At 35.5% G+C, this 18,843-nt stretch overlaps 1 protein-coding gene across 2 annotated transcripts; it reads left to right on the top strand.

The window, feature by feature from the left end:
- The first annotated feature begins 3 nt into the window (after positions 1-3).
- On the top strand, positions 4-18,174 carry LOC123676641 (prion-like-(Q/N-rich) domain-bearing protein 25). Of its 2 annotated transcripts, none has more exons than XM_045612719.1 (6): positions 4-49; positions 12,260-12,514; positions 13,295-13,432; positions 15,975-16,241; positions 17,768-17,896; positions 17,981-18,174. In XM_045612719.1, the coding sequence occupies exons 1-6, from the start codon at positions 19-21 to the stop codon at positions 18,049-18,051; spliced, it is 891 nt and encodes a 296-aa protein (XP_045468675.1). In that variant the 5' UTR covers positions 4-18; the 3' UTR covers positions 18,052-18,174. The 2 variants fall into 2 exon arrangements, with proteins under 2 accessions (XP_045468675.1, XP_045468673.1); XM_045612717.1 differs by lacking the exon at positions 4-49 and adding an exon at positions 10,662-10,826.
- Positions 18,175-18,843: the final 669 nt, after the last annotated feature.

The raw sequence follows: 18,843 nt of genomic DNA, 5'->3' as shown, positions 1-18,843 counted from the left end.
AAATTTTGGGCTAGGAGAATGGTTCAAATTTTGACGGAATCAACAGTAGGTAGGTATTATTTTTGACTCTGCAGGCTGGTCTGAAAGTGGTATACCACATTGTTCTTTTTAAATGAGAATGCCCAATTTTTATATCATAGGTACTCATTAAAATTACATAATTTTTATGTAATTCTTTAAACAAACTCAGTCTAACGTAATAGCTCGTAGACTTGCAGAATAAGTAAAAAACATTTGATTTTAATATTGGTTGATCTGAGGTTACTATTATATGGGGTCTTCCACTTTTTTAGTTGTAATAATTACATTTTTTTCAGGAACATATAGAAAAATTAAACATAAAAGTAGAAAACTAAATATAATATGATCAATATTCTGCGGCTCTTGTCTATTTGTTGCATCTTATATTGATTCAAAAAAATTATAGAATAAGACATGAATTCCACATATAATTCCTTTCAGAATAAATATTCATATATCGTCGTACATGTGAAAGATCTCGAACTCATGTGATTATTACGATTGTTCTCCAAATTAATTTAATCTATAGATATTACATGTATACGGCATTGGGGTAATTAGCGGTTGATTACTTGGAAACTCTCCTACTTGATCACATCAATATTCAACAAAAACTTATCGATCACCTCACTCATTGTCTTTGAAGATTCTATGACTAAGACTAAAACAAAGTCGTAGTAGGCATGGGTATTAGATGATTCATGAAATGCCTAAAACTACTCTTTTGCGCTCTTCTTCACATTTATTTTGTTCGTTCAATAATACCTTCGAAAAAGGAACTAGAATCTTCAGATTGTCAGGGTACTTTTGATCTTCATTTGCTCCTATTTATTGGCTAATTAAATTTGTATTTAGTAGTGAAGTAGTATTTGTACATATCTTCAAAAAAATACAAATACAATACGATTCATTTTGTAATTACCTAATGTCTAGCCCAGCTATCCTAGGATCTTGAATCATTTGTAACGAAGGTTAAAAAATTATCATGAGAATTGCATAAATACAAGAATAAAAGAATTATTGAAAAAATTCATAGAACTTTAACGCTTTTTCGAATTTCTATGAATATCTTCGTTCCCAGTTTTTCTATTGATCCATAATCATTGTTATAGATGCTTAAATCTGGAATAGAAGTCAGGAACAGAAATATAAAAGCATATTTTATAACGAGACTCAACAATAGAACAGTTGAGATATATTTGTGGGGATATTTTTAGCACAACCTGAACTTCAACGATATTCACAAGTGTCGTTACATCTGGACTTGACTTGTTCCAGCTTTTCTGGTTCGAAGTTCAAGACCTCTTTTGTATAACGAAACATTAACAATCTGCGACCTTAAATAAGACATCGAAATACTAATTAGAATGGAATTCGTTTGTCTCAGATTTCAACATTCAACATAATTTTCCGATTGCTGTTTTTAGCCACCATCAAATTGAATCGAATTTTTTACTTTTACTGAAAGAACATCGGCGATCTTGTTCGAAACCACTGGCGGATTCTGCTTATTGCATTTTTGAACATATTTATTTTAACTGGTGGAAAAATTTGAGCCTTTTGGACAAGTTAGAGATGTGACGCATCGAAACCGTGTGCGTCGCTTAAGAACAACTGAGAATATGGTTGCGATAGCTCATAGTGCTTCAGTTTTACGATTCCTAGTCGATCTTGTGCATTACACATTAGGACATAAGAACTATAAGACTTATGGAAAAAATCTTCAACGACCCAATCTCTTTTTTCGAAATAGTAAGATATCAGAAATCGGATCATAGATATCTCGATTCGTTCTTGAGTTACAGGGCGTTTCTGAAAAATGGCTGTTCTAAATATTACTCTATATCTTGGTTTCTTTTTGAAATATTCAAAAAATTCTAAAACATTTTTTTCAGTAATATTTATGGTTTATATGATACTTATAATAGATCATAGAAATTAGTTGCCACTATGAGGAGGATATGGAGGAGAGTTGGTGTTTCTTAAATAGGACACCCTAATATTCCTCAACGCAGTTATTCACCCGCAGATTCGTCTAGAAGCATCCTGTTATCGGTTTTTCAAAAATGTCATCCGTTTCAAAGATATGGAATTTTTAGACTTTTTTGATGGGACACCTTATATATACATAATTATTTTTAATTCATTTCGAGGTTTAATACCTTTCGTGTCCCTTATATGATAGTAAGTCATATATAGGTAGGGTGTTCCATTTGAAAACTCCAACACTCCTCTATTTCTCTCAAACGATAATTAATTTCTAATTAAATATGACTTCATTACAATTATACAACGGTCATGAAAATGAATTAAATCTCGAAATAAATGAAAAACAGAACAGAAACTAATATATTTTTGAAACAGTCATTTTTCAGAAACACTATGTAACTCGAGAACGACTAAAGATATTTCTGATCTGCTTTCTGATATCTCATTATTTCGAAAAAAGAGATCGAGGATCCTTGAAGATTTTTTCTTATAGTCTTATAGTTCTCGAGAAGCTTTCAGTGAGCATCGAATTTGGGACACCCTGTATTACAAAGTTTCATTATTGATATTCCTATAAACCACAAATGGAGAACCTCTTCCTTTCTTAACATCTACATCGACTGCCTCTGTAATTGATGATTTATTCTCCAATAAAAGTCGGCACTATATTTTAAACACGAATTCGATTGACAGTTCGGCCGATATCTCCCGAACAATTCCCAACTATCTGAAATTGATTCTCTTCATTCATCGGCCCATTAAAATCCCATAACTCATTTGTTTAATTTCGCCCACGACATACTAGATTCGATAAATCATATAATGCTTAATCCCATATCCTCATATACCCCTTTGTTGATCCTAAAACGGAAATAATGTAACTTTATTAGCTGATAAAGATATGGTAGAGCAGGACTTTAACCGAACACCTCCCGTGCAAGCGACTGGTAATAACTTTCCATGTCACCTTATCTGATAATACATTATACAAAGCCCGAAAAGCACTAAAAATCTTTTTTCTATCGATAGAAAGATCTCGTAAATATCGTTCGAAAGAAACTAGATAAAAGGGACTTAAACGTATAGTTTTTTTTTTCGTTCGTTTGCATACATAATTTATAGTTGAAATTTGTTAAGGTGATAAGAAATATGGGTAACTATAGAATGTATTCGGAACACTTCTTCATATTTCACGTCTACCGGGCGTTGTTTTTTTTTTAAGTTTATGACCTATTTGGTGGAATAGTTATTTATAATTCAAGTGCAGTAGGCATTGATATTTTTCCACGAGTCGAAATTCAAAAACAAGCCACGAAGTGGTAAGTTTTTTTGGTGGACCACTTTTAGTTTAGAAATATGTAGAAAACTCTGGTCTAGTAACAGACTTTTTGGTTTTTTGTAGTTTGTCGTATTTGTGATATTTTTTCTTTCCTCCAGTACTTTGTTTTGGTGGAACACTGGTAGTTTAGATAAATGTAAAGAGGAATTTTGGAGCAGTACTACACTTTTTGGTGCCCTGTAGATTTCGAGAAAAAAATTCAAACGAATCCTCAGGAAAATCCAAATTATTAAGTATAAAGATCCAGTTAGTAAGCTGTGATGAATAAATGAATTATAAGTTTTGGTACTTGTTTACCCAATCTGTAACAAAGAGTAATAACAATTTGATGAACTGATAAGTTACGGGTGTTTTTTTTTCGAGGTATATAACTTTAAGTTGGCATTACTGTTCAAGATGGCGACCGATTTAACAGCTGTCAAGTGATTCATTCTCAGTTTGGTTTGGTTTGGCAACTCATCATGAATAGACTCACGCCTGAACAACGCTTGCAAATAGTGCAATTTTATTTCGAAAATAATGGTTCTGTGCGGAATACGTATCGCGCACTACGTCCATTTTATTTTGTTTAGCGATGAAGCGCACTTCTGGTTGAATGGCTACGTCAACAAACAAAACTGCCGCATTTGGAGTGAAGCTAATCCTCAAGTGTATGTCGAAACACCGTTACATCCAGAAAAACTGACTGTTTGGTGCGCTTTATGGGCTGGTGGAATCATTGGTCCGTACTTCTTCAAAAACGATGATGGCCAGACGTTACAGTCAATGGTGATCGGTATAGAGCCATGATTACTAACTTTTTCATTCCTGAATTGAACAACCATGATGTCCAGGAGCTGTGGTTCCAACAACACGGCGCAACATGTCACACAGCTCGTGCCACAATCGATTTATTGAAAGACACGTTTGGTGACCGCCTAATTTCACGTTTTGGACCTGTGAATTGGCCTCCAAGATCTTGTGATTTAACACCGCTAGACTACTTTTTGTGGGGCTATGTAAAGTCATTGGTCTATGCGAATAAGCCACAAACCCTTGACCATTTGGAAAACAACATTCGCCGTGTTATTGCCGATATACGGCCACAAATGTTGGAAAAAGTCATCGAAAATTGGACGTCCAGATTGGACTACATTCGAGCCAGCCGTGGCGGTCATATGCCAGAAATCATATTTAAAATCTAATGCCACAAGATTATCTTGCGGATAAATAAAATTCATGTCAATCGAATAATCCTTCGTTGTGTTATTGCAATTTAAAGTTCCATAGCTCTAAAAAAAACATCCTTTATAATAATCACAAAAAGTTAGGACTACAAGAAACACTCTGTTTCTTGAAAATAAAACGTTTGTAGGACTTAATTTTCTTAAATTTCCAGAATTTTATATCAAAATTGTAATTTTTTCTGTTTCGACTGCTTAACAACTTTTGTAGACCAATTGTAGTAGTGCATTGCCGTCCTGTGTAAAAAGTATCTGAATATCGTAATTACCAACATCATTTGTTGTTGTAATAAATCAGTGTCAAATTGGATTGAACTTTCCACTTTAACTGGAAGAGATTCCGTGATCTCGATTTGCATAGAAAACGGAAGTGTCAATTGCAAGACGTCACCGAGTCCAAGTGGACTGGAAAAGTAAATTAGTTTGGGCTTTAACCGTCTCCAATTGTATCTCCCAATTTGTCGAATAAGCTGTGATTCTCACTGCGTCCTGTCCATGGAAGGAACTTCTCAATTGGATTGATTATTGGTTTTAGAGATAACACATATGAGTTTAGATGATCGGAATTTAAATGAATCATTGGAAATTTTGGTTTTTTAGGGATTCCACATGTGATAAAAAAATAAATTGCTCAATTTGAAGGTTAACGATGATTGACAACATTCGTGCTTTGAATTGAGGGCAAGGCAACAATTTTCCCAGAAGCCTAATGGATCGCAGAGGGTTCATTATACTTTACATACGGGGTGTTTCAGGTAAACGAATCGATTTTCACGTCACTTAATTTGGGTTAAATTTTCATACTTTGTGTTTCAAGGTTATACAGGGTGTACCGGTGTACGCTTTATTACGGTTAAGCACTGAAATTTTCGAGAATTTTTTCGACACAGTAGGCTTCATATTAGAGCTACATTCTCAAATTGACTGGAAATATAAAGGGTGTACCAAAAAAGTAAAGGGTGTTTTTTTAGAGCTATAGAACTTTAAATTGCATTAAAACAACGATGGATTATTCGATTGACATGAATTTTATTTATCTAATCTTGTGGCATTACATTTTAAATATGATCTCGACATATGACCGCCATGGCTGGCTCGGATGTAGTCCAATCTGGACGTCCAATTTTCGATGACTTTTTCCAACATTTGTGGCCGTATATCGGCAATAACACGTGGAATGTTGTCTTCCAAATGGTCAAGGGTTTGTGGCTTATCTGCATAGACCGATGACTTTACATAGCCCCACAGAAAGTAGTCTAGAGGTGTTAAATCACAAGATCTTGGAGGCCAATTCACAGGTCCAAAACGTGAAATTAGGCGGTCACCAAACGTGTCTTTCAATAAATCGATTGTGGTAAGAGCTGTCTGACATGTTCCGCCGTCTTGTTGGAACCACAGCTCCTGGACATCATGGTGGTTCAGTTCAGGAATGAAAACGCTAGTAATCATGGATCTATACCGATCACTATTGACTGTAACGTTTTGGCCATCATCGTTTTTGAAGAAGTACGGACCAATGATACCACCAGTCCATAAAGCGCACCAAACAGTCAGTTTTTCTGGATGTAACGGTGTTTCGACGTACACTTGAGGATTAGCTTCTCTCCAAATACGACAGTTTTGTTTGTTGATGTAGCCATTCAACCAGAAGTGCGCTTCATCGCTAAACAAAATAAAATTGCACTATTTGCAAGCGTTGTTCAGGCGTGAGTCTATTCATGATGAATTGCCAAACCAAACTGAGAATAAATCACTTGACAGCTGTTAAATCGGTCGCCATCTTGAACAGTAATGCCAACTTAAAGTTATATACCTCGAAAAAAACACCCGTTAGTTCCATCAGCAGGCAAATTCAAGTGACCAATACTTTCGTTTTGAACGATTGCGTGACTGCTCAAACATAATTAAAGAAAAACTTATATTCTCGGGTGTTTTTTGCCAGTAACACTATCACACTCCAGGGCGGCCAAACAAACATTATTAGGCCTATGTACACTCCAGAAAACACGCGAGTTCGTTATCCGAACCCCAATCAGTCCTTCACATATGTGGAATCTTCCACATAACGTCAAAATATCGATCTTTCTGCACTTTGTGAGAACACAGCTTCGACCTATTTAGGAACCCGCGAGGCTTGATCTTTATTGGCTTTAATTCCGGCAAAACTCTAATGGATTAGTCGAGAAGGGGGCTGCCCAATGGCGCCGGACGCAGGGGGGCCCAAAACTACCCGTCCAGACACCCCATTTATAAGGTGTCAAAAAGGAGCTGCAAAAAGGTCGGAAGATTTGTCAAGCGAAATTACATTTGGGGGATGGTTTGGATTTGGGAAGTGGGAATATAATCCGGGCTTAAGAATGTTTACAATTTCATAATGAGCTGTGGAGGGTGGGCATTAATTAAAGACGTTTGTGGAAGCCGAAGGAAATTCAACAAGATATTCGTCAAATTGTCAACTGCGGGTGTTTGTGATCAATCAGGTGTGATTTCAGCGAAGCATTTTGTTTTTTAGGTGTTAAATACGTGATATTTCTAAATTCCAATATTTTATAGTATAAATAACGATTTCTAATCGTATATTTCTTGAAAATAAAAACGATTTGAGAACCTATTTTAAAACCAAGTTACACCTCAGTAAATTCATTAAAAATAATAAAGACATTACGCAAAAAAGGAATAAAAAGTTTTAATGCAGTGATTTACAAATGGTATACAGGGTGGGCGACAGTCGATAGTACCCTGGACTTTTACAGGAAATAGAGGGTACAATTTTATTGAAAATCCACTATAAATCTAAAATATTTTCACTCTGCAGTGTTGCCGCTTATATAAAAAAAATACTAATAACTTCGAAATAGGAAAAGTAAATTATAATCGATATTTATCAATAATATAATGATAAAATTACAATCGTTTTAGGTTGCACCGCACAATTTAATATATATACTTCCTGATTTATTCATTGATTCAACAGAACTTTGTGAACACTTGAAATAATTTTCGGAATTTTCTTCCTTGACTTCATACTTCCTTATTTCTGTCACATCAACGTCTACAAAATTTCAAGTTTAGAGGGAAAAATTTCAAGTCAAAATTTTTTACGAGATAATTCTATTCATTTGAAAAAACCTTCGACTTTTTGCTGAATATTCTTCATTCTTCCTCTTCAAATAAAATCGTAGATTCATATATTTGCTAATATCTAATCTATGTTTGTTTTTCATTTAAGATTTCGTCATGAAATATCGAGAACATCTTATTGAACTCTTCATTTTCAGTGGGGTTGTCAATTCACAAAAATATGAGCACATTTTCAGAATACAGTAATTTTTTCTCATTGTAGGTACCAAAAACGGTCAGTCCTATTGTTATTTGTTAGAAATTAGTATTCGTCTTAAAAGCCACAAAATCTCGAGCCACAAATTTTTTTTTTCTAAATCTGATCAGCTGCGCTGCATTTTTTTTAATTCTCTTAATTCTATCGTTTGAATACCTTTTCGGAAAAAAATGACGAGTTTCAATCGTAGAAAAGCTTCTCTATACCATTTTTAAATAAATTAACGAAGAAATTGAACAAAAATTCATATGAAATCCATTGAGATTATTTTTTTTTATTCGATGTCTGCTTTCCTCTGTGACCTTCTAATTCTTATTTTCTTCCGCTGCACGCCAATGCTCCGGACATTTTCGCACGCAAGTGCAGACTTGGACGCTTAAAATCGTCCTTTTTGTCTAGTTCCCTTTCATTACATCCACCTCGCACAGGACAATGATAATTGGGCCCGATTTCATCATAATTCTACGTCTGATCGGTAACTTTTTCTCGAAGAGGCTTTTCTTCTTAAATCGCACCCCAAAATCTGTGTGTGCTTCAATCCGCTTCTTTTGGCACCATGTACATAACGATATAATACTTTTTTTGGATTTTCCTTTCCCGAAAGCGAGTGAAGTTTTTATTATTTATTTCTATGTTCATCGATGTTCATAGATTTTGATATTTTGTTCTGTGGTTAACGTCTACGAATGTAAATTACATTGACAGGTGAATGACTTTCCAGTTGCATCAATTATAATCTGTAAATAACAAGTGTTCTGTTAGTTGATTTTGAAAGCGCTTTTTGCCAACCAGAAACTAGTGATATACTATTAATTCTTATTATTTAATATACCTACTTCGGATTCATAACATTGAAGTATTTATCTTCGATCGTTTTCGTAGACAAATTTTACTAACGCGATTTTATATCTTTATATTAGGTATTCACTCTTCTAACTATTAGAATCATGTATATCACAGGTTTTTTTTTCAATAAACCTACTTAATTTATTATTCTTATTATTTATTCGATGGTTACCCACCCACGAGCTTATTTTGTTATTACAATCCATCGTTTTTCTATGGTTCTCGATGTTCTTACATCTGAAGTATTTATTTTATGGTTATGCAGTTCCAAAATGTTCTGTAAATAAAAAGGGCATACTGATCACTTCCGCGCTTGTTTTGTCATCATAATCTGTAAACGTCGAGTTTTGTTTTTCCAATGTCAAGCACTCTACGTCGAGTGCTTAAAACGTCTATAACTAATTTTAAAACAGCACTGTGTCGTTGAAAAGATTCAGCTTCCTCTTTTCTCCGGCGGATTCTGTTGCGTTTCTATGCTTTCGGATCTACAAGGGTTGGAGAAAAAGTTATTCGATCATTATTAATACATAAAATTTCGCATTGAGCTTGGAATTCTTTTTTCATATCTAAATGTAGAATTTTATCTCGATCGAATACGTAGTTTTCACGGAACCCCTAGCGCGATTATGTTCGTTAACGAAATTCAACATTACATTCGAGATCTTGAAATATCAAGATTCTAGGTTGTTTCATTCAAGAATTATCGTCTTTATGGGCGGACAGACATTCATGAATTTGACCATGAATTCGTCATCTATGAGTTTGAAACCATTTTCGGCTCAAAATTCAGAAATTAGCTCTGTTCGGGGAACATTCGCTAAAAATTAGGGCTCACATGTGAAGCTCAGCATACTAGTCTGAGTATAACTGTTAAAACGATTATATTCTCGTATTTTTGGAAAAAGTGAGAGATGAAATGATGAAATCGTGGGTTTAAAATGTCCATGAAGATTTAATCAGAGTAATAAACAAAGATAAAGGGAGCATATGTCATTTTCAGTAAGCAAATTTTGTCCCCAACATGAACTAGTAAATTTGACATGAAGCGCGCGGAAATGAAAACATATAAGTGACACGATTTCACTCAATTCGCGAGTTTCTCCACAAAGAACGCACTTCTTATGTCCCGTAGTGAATCAACGTTTCGTATTAACTCGATATATATTGAAATAACTACCTAAATAGATCAGAAATTCAGAAAACGAACTTCAAGCGCGTCAAACGACGTGAAACAACCGATGACACTAGGAGAGCAAAAGTTGGCAAACCTTGGATTTCAGCTGGTAGATACAGAAAATTATAAATGTTCTGCTTATTATAAATTCGACAATTAGGAAAAATATCGGATTCCAAATATTCAAATTTGCATATTCAATTGAGAATCACTCAAATCAATATAATATACATTCATAACAATATAGTAAAATCATGGATTTGAAAATATATCACAATCCGACAACGTAATCTAACCATGTTGGGGACATGTAAAAATTGCTTATACTCCCTCTATCTATGTTTATTACTCTATGTTTCTACCCCATAATCCATAGAAACTTCTGTCAAAGGAATTATCAACATCAAATGTCAACTATTTTTGGAGCATAGATGCAACCACAGATCAGATAATCAATGGTTCGAATCACGTCATCTGATCGGTAGCAATTCGAGGCGATTCCGGAAATGTTCTCATCGAAAACCTCGTGATTCAGCGGGAAAACGCAAAACTTATTGGTGCAGTATAGTCACCGCGGGAAAACACAGAAGATATTCGATAGCATCGTCGATAGTCAGGACGATCGGAAAACTAGTTTTCGCGAAATTATCATGTCGCGCGGCATCATCTTCGTCCGCATCTTATCTGCTTATCGGGCCCGCTTATCGCCCGGTTTTTCATGGGGGCATATCACATTTTTTGCGGTCTACGATCGGCAACGCTTCGCCTGTCGTCAAAGCGAAGAGCGCAGTTGGATCGTGTGAACGATGTTTTTCGAAATCGGGAGCCAGATATGCATTATTGGCGCCCTTGTGAGCTTCCTCGAAGTGGGAGCTGTTGAGAAACCCCCCGGGGTTGGTAGGTGTTGTTTATTGCTGTTACTTTAAGTTTTAGTTTTCGGTTCTTTCTTAGTGTTGTTTTTTCGTTTTGGCAGGAAATGTACCAGTTTTTTTGGAGGTTGGTGGGTGATCTTGTTTCTTTTAAGTTTGAAGGTTTTTCCTTCGTGTTTTTTATTTAGTTTGGTCTGAACTGTGCGGAGTTTTTGGGAGGTTTGTAAGTTTTTTAATTGTTTTTTATTTTGCAGTTCTTTATTCGTGTGTTTTGTTTGGAAATTGTTTATGTTTTTTGGGGTGGAAGGTAATATTTATTTTCCAAATTTGTCTTTGTCCTTTTTGTTCTTGGGTAGGATAATAACATACTCACTGAGGATCAACTGCTGGTTTCTCACTTGTATAAAAACTCAAATTCCATTTATTTTCATAATTTCACGCCTATCCTAATATAACTACCCTCTACGCTGCTATCAAAGGAGTAATGAGTATTGATCAATGAACAGAAGTTATATTCATTCAAATCTATTATTATCACGAAAAAGACCCATTTCGCTAGTAGGATGAAATAATTATATCAACGCTTTTTCAGGAAGTGCTTATAAAATGAGTTTTGGAAAAAACCACTCGGCCGGGGCAATATCAGGAAAATAATGTGGTGATTACACATATTTTTATCAATTGTTACAATTACAAAACAAACCTAAGCTGAATTTATAAAATGGATCACTGTAAACAACCTAAATGACATCAGATGACGAGAATATAGACGGCGCCGATAATATACTAGAGGAGCAATCCCTCTAAATAGGCTTTTTAATTTTTCATTATAAGGTATTTCAATCTCTCCATATACAGGATGTATACGAAGATTAATAAAGATTCGATAAACTGATTTAAACATCACAAAAAAGTTGGACTACAAGAAACACCCTGTATCTCAAAAACAAAGCGTTTGCGGGCCAATGTTTACAGGCCTTTTTTCTCAAAATTGCTCGAGAAATCTCTCATTTTCCTTTTTACCTCCAATTTAGGGAAACCCTGTATGGCATAATCATTCAATTTCAATCTTCATGCGTAATTTCGTGAGAACAGAGTAACCTGAACCATAGAAAATACAAACAGAATATAGAAAAAAAAACGAGAAAAGTACTGACATAAAATTAGAATCTGTTTAGCTTTCGTTCATTCATGTGGCATTTGCAACCTTGGAGACCACATAATTGTATCTAGGTATACAGGATGTTAGTGAATAAGTTCACCAAACTTCAGGTTATGATTCTGCATGATAGTTTGCTTTATAATTTTTGTTCGCAAATCCCGAGATACAGGGTGTTGAATTTTTTCTTAAACACTGACTTTTTAGAGTAATAAATCTCCTGACATGACGTCAGTGTTTTCCCTGTTTAACAATTTCGTAATTATTTTTTCTCAATTAATTGAATATTCGAATTCTACCAGGTCTCATACCATGCAAGACGAACACAGAATGTGCGCCTTACGATGGAATCTGTGACAAACAAGTCGGTTTCTGCAAATGCAACAATACCTTCAATTGCAAGCTAGACGCGATTCGCACACTTGTCAACAAACTGGGAGAGACCTGTCAAACGACAGGAGACTGCAACATGGATTTCGCCTTTTGTGACGATCAAAAACGTTGCGTTTGCGAAGAAGGCTACGTGGTCTCGGAAAACAAGATGAAATGTTTGGCCTGTAGGTATCTCTACTCACATTACCAAAAATTCATTAGGTGCTAAGAATTTTTTATAAAAAAAATATCAATGTAGAATTCCACATAATCAGCTTTTTTCTACCTTCTGTAGTCTTTTAGTATATGTTGTAGTCATTTTTAAACATTGTTTTCAATTTCGTATATAGATAATTCTTCAAAAAACATTTTTTTTCCCAGTTTTCAACTTTCAACACCTAATTATTACAACATTCTATTTTTGTCCAACTTTTTTTCACGCCTGTACTTTTCCCCGAATTTTCACCTGAAAATAATAATAATAATTAATAAAGTTCATCATAAATATAAACATTTTTCCGTCAAACTATACAGACTTTAGCTGAAGATAAATGTATTGATTCTGAAAAAAATTTTCTATAAGTCTATATAGGACCCATTTGTTTCCGTTTAAAAGTTACATGAATTTGAAAAAAGTATTATCTTTTCAGTCGAAAATATTCTTGTTATTTTTCTAAAGGAAAACGAATCGAACTTATATTCATGAAAAAAAAAGATTCAGAATGACCACAACTATAATCTGTCAAAGTTTATCATATAACGTGAACTATACCCTGTATATTAATTTTTGACCTTCCCTCGTATACCCTCATCTGGAACAGATACAACAACTTGACAAATCTCTGCTCCGCCCATAGAAATCCGCCAGATCGACCTTCATAACCCCCAAACTGACAGAAACGTCACATTGATCGATCGGCCAAAGACAGAAGATGGAAATTAATATCTGCCAATTTTTTTTTCAGCTGCCACCCGCTTAGGAGATGATTGCGAGGAAAGCGGACAGTGTTACCACGAAATACCATCCTCGGGATGTTATCAGAAGAAATGCGTATGCCAAGATCACATGCACGAGTACAACGGCTCTTGCTACAAAAATGTTGGTGAGGGCAACTTGGGAATATTTTTATTACTTCGTTAATTTCAAAAGTGCGAATTTGATTGAAATGGAAATTTGTATTCAGATGTAAAATAACAATTTTAAACTTGTTGCAAAATTTCATATTGGTCGCGTATAACCACAACCATGCAAAATTCAAGAAGAATATGGAAAAATTGTTTCCATGACCACAAAACCGACGGAGTTCAGATTTTGCGTGTAGATATAAAAATTGTCAAGCTTCGTGCAAAATTTTATCTTTACAGCGTCGTTAAAAACATGGAAAAATTATGCAGAATATCGAAAAACGTAAAAAAATTATTAGAACGTTCATTCATTCATGAGCTCTTGCTCCTGTCTTTTCCCAAATTTCGATTTCAAATTTAATTTGATCAACTCCGCCCACTGAGCGTGGCTCCATAATGAAGGGTGTTTTTTTTAGAGCTATAGAACTTTAAATTGCAATAAAACAACTATGGATTATTCGATTGACATGAATTTTATTTATCCGCAAGATAATCTTGTGGCATTACATTTTAAATATGATTTCTGGCATATGACCGCCACGACTGGCTTGGATGTAGTCCAATCTGGACGTCCAATTATCGATTACTTTTTCCAACATTTATGGCCGTATATCGGCAATAACACGGCGAATGTTATTTTTCAAATGGTCAAGGGTTTGTGGCACAGAAAGTAGTCTAGCGGTGTTAAATCACAAGATCTTGGAGGCCAATTCACAGGTCCAAAACGTGAAATTAGGCGGTCACCAAACGTGTCTTTCAATAAATCGATTGTGGCACGAGCTGTGTGACATGTTGCGCCGTCTTGTTGGAATCACAGCTTCTGGACATCATGGTTGTTCAATTCAGGAATGAGAAGTTAGTAATCATGGCTCTATACCGATCACCATTGACTGTAACGTTCTGGCCATCATCGTTTTTGAAGAAGAACGGACCAATGATTCCACCAGCCCATAAAGCGCACCAAACAGTCAGTTTTTCTGGATGTAACGGTGTTTCGACATACACTTGAGGATTAGCTTCACTCCAAATGCGGCAGTTTTGTTTGTTGACGTAGCCATTCAACCAGAAGTGCGCTTCATCGCTAAACAAAATAAAATGGACGTAGTGCGCGATACGTATTCCGCACAGAACCATTATTTTCGAAATAAAATTGCACTATTTGCAAGCGTTGTTCAGGCGTGAGTCTATTCATGATGAATTGCCAAACCAAACTGAGAATAAATCACTTGATAGCTGTTAAATCGGTCGCCATCTTGAACAGTAATGCCAACTTAAAGTTATATACCTCGGAAAAAAACACCCGTTACAAGAAATCCATACTCTTTCTGATCGTACCTTGTACCTTAGACCACCCCTATTCCTACAAGTACCTGTCGTACCGAATGACTTGCAATCAGATCTCAGACCGTCTGATAGATAAGAGAACGCTCTCTCTATCCATATTGAGTTTCTACTAATTGATATGCAATCACGTAATCGATTGTTCTGTGTCGACGGCACAGAAAGGGAAACCTCCACTGTCATCCCCTGACATTCCTCCGTCTCGATTTCCAACCACAGAGCCATTCATCTCCCTGGCCCACATATGGACGGGTAAAAAATAGTCATAACAGTTTCGATTACAGAAATGTCAGTAAGCGTTCCGGTCGTAAACACCTAAACACAATCTTTAACTGTCGTCGATGACTGCTTTCCATATTTTACGATTCGTATTGTTGGCCCTTTTTCGAAACAAGGGGCTTTTGTGGTTTGATTTTCATCTCTATGCGATGTGGGAAAACTCTGTGCATGTCATTCGACACGACCGCTTAGTTTTGTTCTATATTTCGACAGTGGCGGCGTGGTCTGTTCGGTTTTTGGTTTTAGATGATGAATATTGTCGTATTTATTGACATCCTCATGAATTAGACTTTAGCGAACGATGCGCATTAATTTTATATCAAATATGAATAATTGCAGCATCTCTTTAAAACTCTTTAAATCATCTCTTCTTGAAATTTGAAAAACACGCATATTCGTGAAGAGCAGTGGCGTGGTATATATTTAGTTTGTTGTTTCTACCAAAAAACTGCCAGAACCACCTCTAATCCTAGCAACGCCATATATAAAGCCTATGATGAATTGTAATAACATAGAGGAGGCAGTAAATTGCAGTTATGGAAATAACTAGATGGCGCTATTCAACTCTGGATAAAGTGATAATTCTTCTTTTTGTCCACAGAGCCGCGATCTCATAATTCATATTCCTAGAACCGCTCATTATATCACTTATGAAGCAGGCTATTCCTTCTAATTATAAACCTCGTTAAGCCGCTCTTAACTACTCTAATGACCGGCCTACCGCATCAAACATATACACGTGTATCTGTTATTCTACATAAATGAGCAGCTTGCAAAACACAAAACATAATTAATATCGAAATATTGCATCGAAACATCCAACAGAATTGCATTTCCAGATTCTCTTATAGTCGGGATTACTCAGGGTTCTATCTAGTGACCTTTGTTTTTAATTTCCAGGTCTGGGTGAGACTTGTCAGTTGATCGGAGAATGTTCTATGACCTCCCATGCCACCTGCGTGAAAACGAAATGCCAGTGCAGAGAAAACTATGTTTCAAACGGCTCAGAGTGTTTACTGAAAGCGAATGGTCTCAATTTTACTTGCGATGCTGATCTACAGTGCAAGACTCAGTTGGGTCAGGGATCTGAGTGCTCGAATGGCTCATGCAAATGCAGCGAAGTCTTCCATTTTAAAGCCTCCATCAATCAATGCGTTCACGATATACGTAAGTATAAAGCACAAGATAACTTTCCAATACGCTCTATTAGTGTAACGTCACACACCGCCATTTTTGGTTCTCCTGTCAGTGTTCGGAATCCAAACAAACCAATTGTCATTCAAATTAGTACGGTGTCGTTGAAGGAATTGGCTTATTTTCATAAATAAGAGTATTTGAGGAACGATTTCGGTATTAATTGATAGACAGAAGGAACTAGTTTAATACCAGTAAGTTTGAATCCTGTATCATTTCCCAGATTTTGTAAAAAGCCGTGTTTAATAGTTGAAATTCAAGTTCGAACTTACTGGCATTGATCTCGTGCCTTCTGTCTATCAATTAATAGTGAAATCGTTCTTTAAATAATCTTATTTATCAAAATAAGCCAATTTATTCAACGACAACGTACTAATTTGAATGACAATTTGTTTGTTTGGATTCCGAACACTGACAGAAGATGAAGAACTAAAATGGCGGTGTGTGACGTCATCACTAATAGAGCGTATAGAGTCTGCTAGAAATTTGAGATTTTCAATATGTTTTTTTCTCAGAAAATAATTGCAAAAATGTGGTAAATGGCATATTACAGACCAGAAAGTTTTGAGTTCAGATTATGTGAAAGAGACTGAATTAAGAATAATCTAACAAGAATCTACATGCGAAATTACAAGAATACGAATTCAAACAAGCTTGCAAAAGCTCCTGACTTTTCTCATTTTTTGCAACCCCTCGTATATCCCAGAAATCCGAAAAGTGTGAAACCGGCTTCCGCGATTTTTAATGGAAGACCATAGAAAAAAGCACGAAATTAAGGCGTGTCCGTATCGCTCTCCGACAGTTATGACGTTGCTCTTTCAGACGAAAAAATATGAATTTAAACCTTCGTAAATTAGCTACCCCTGTCATAAATCCTCCGAGAAACTCCTTCGGATGGGATTTAAAGCGTTCGCACGCATTATCTGAAATGATATCGTCTAGAGAACGGCATAACATCATCGACGAATTTGCATCTGAATGGACGTCCCTGTACGAAGGGTCTGTGGCCGTCGTTGGTCGCATTGTGCGTTGTCCGGGCATAATTGGAACCGTACGAATATATCTGTTCATCTTCGGACTCCCGAGGCGCCTCAAAAAAACGCACCGAGAGAATTTAAATTAATCGTAGGACTGCCTGCGACAATTTTTCACCTTGAACTACGTGAAAACGATCAACAGGATATCAGGTGATTAATAATTTATATCTGTGCGGTCGTCGATGATTGATAGCGTCACAGAATATTATCGCCAAAATATTGCAAAATTGACTTAGGAAAGTTCAACGTTTCGAAATTGATTGCGATGCCCGGAAAAGGCATAGGGATATGGTCCGATGTATTTATTTTTATTCGGGATGACTAATCGTGTTTGAATTATTCATCTAGGACGAACAGAAGTTCGGATTAATTTTGATTTGATAACTATTAAGACTGAAATGGGGTCAATAAACATAGAAAACGTCTGGGTCTATTTTCAATGACAGATTGCCTTTTTTTCAGTGTTGAATGAACAGTGTGGGGAACACAGAGATTGCCACCAACCAGGAACAGGTCCTAGCAGACTAGAATGTTTACTTGGGGTCTGCAAATGTAAATCGCCTTATTTACAAGAAGGAAGTTTTTGTATAAGTGAGTTATAAGTCAATATTAGTGAAATTTTATTAATTAACATCTGGATTTTTCCTTTTTTTACATGAAATTTTTATTTTTCAGGTTCCTCAACCTCGGTTGTCGTGATAAGATCCATACTATTGTTCCTTGGTACAATGTTTCTGATAGTTTAATATCTTCTCTAGTGATTCGGATGAACTCTCTATTTGTTGTTGTTTTATAAAATTTGTTATTTATTTATGTATAATATATTTGCTCGTTTCCATTTATTTATGGGAATATATTTTTTTATTAAACTGTTGAGTTTCATTTCTACCCATCATCGTCATCGATGAGTACAGTGGTACTAAATAGAATAATTTTTACCACAATAATATTCCCAATTTCACAAGAAAATTATGATGTAATTATGTAGAAACACTTCTCTGCTAAGAATCGATACCTACTTCGGCATCTACAATCTGAAAACCCCTCAAATAACGCAGAAAACATGTTTCTGGCCTAATACAGAACTAGTAACAATCGAATTATGTCAATTTTTCCTAAAAAAATTAAAAATTTGAATCAGTGAGCAATTTGGCTATACCTAGGCCATCTACCCCTATTTTACTGAACTAATTATTCCCGCGGCCAAATACGTATAGATTCCTGTGATACTTTCCCCCTCACCAATAACGGGTTCGAGCTACTTTTCCTAGATGACACCAGTGAGTTCTAGAAGAAAATGCAATTTGAAAAATTCCACTAAGAGAGTTTATGACCGGATCTGCTTCAAAATTTAATATAAAAAGGAGATCTCTCTGGAACTATAATGAAATGTTTAAATTGAATAGGAAAATTTTTCGAATAGCGAGATAGAGAAACTAAATTTATTGACCATGTTAATCAAATCCAAATGGCTATCGACCGCAGTCTTCCAGCCAACTTTTCGAATATTTTTTTCGCAAAAATAAATTTTTTATTCA

Source organism: Harmonia axyridis, chromosome 3 (assembly GCF_914767665.1).
Source record: "Harmonia axyridis chromosome 3, icHarAxyr1.1, whole genome shotgun sequence".
Classification (NCBI taxonomy): Eukaryota; Metazoa; Arthropoda; class Insecta; order Coleoptera; family Coccinellidae; genus Harmonia; species Harmonia axyridis.
The sequence above is the reverse complement of the archived record's forward strand: the minus strand, read 5'-3'. Positions and strand labels throughout refer to the sequence as shown.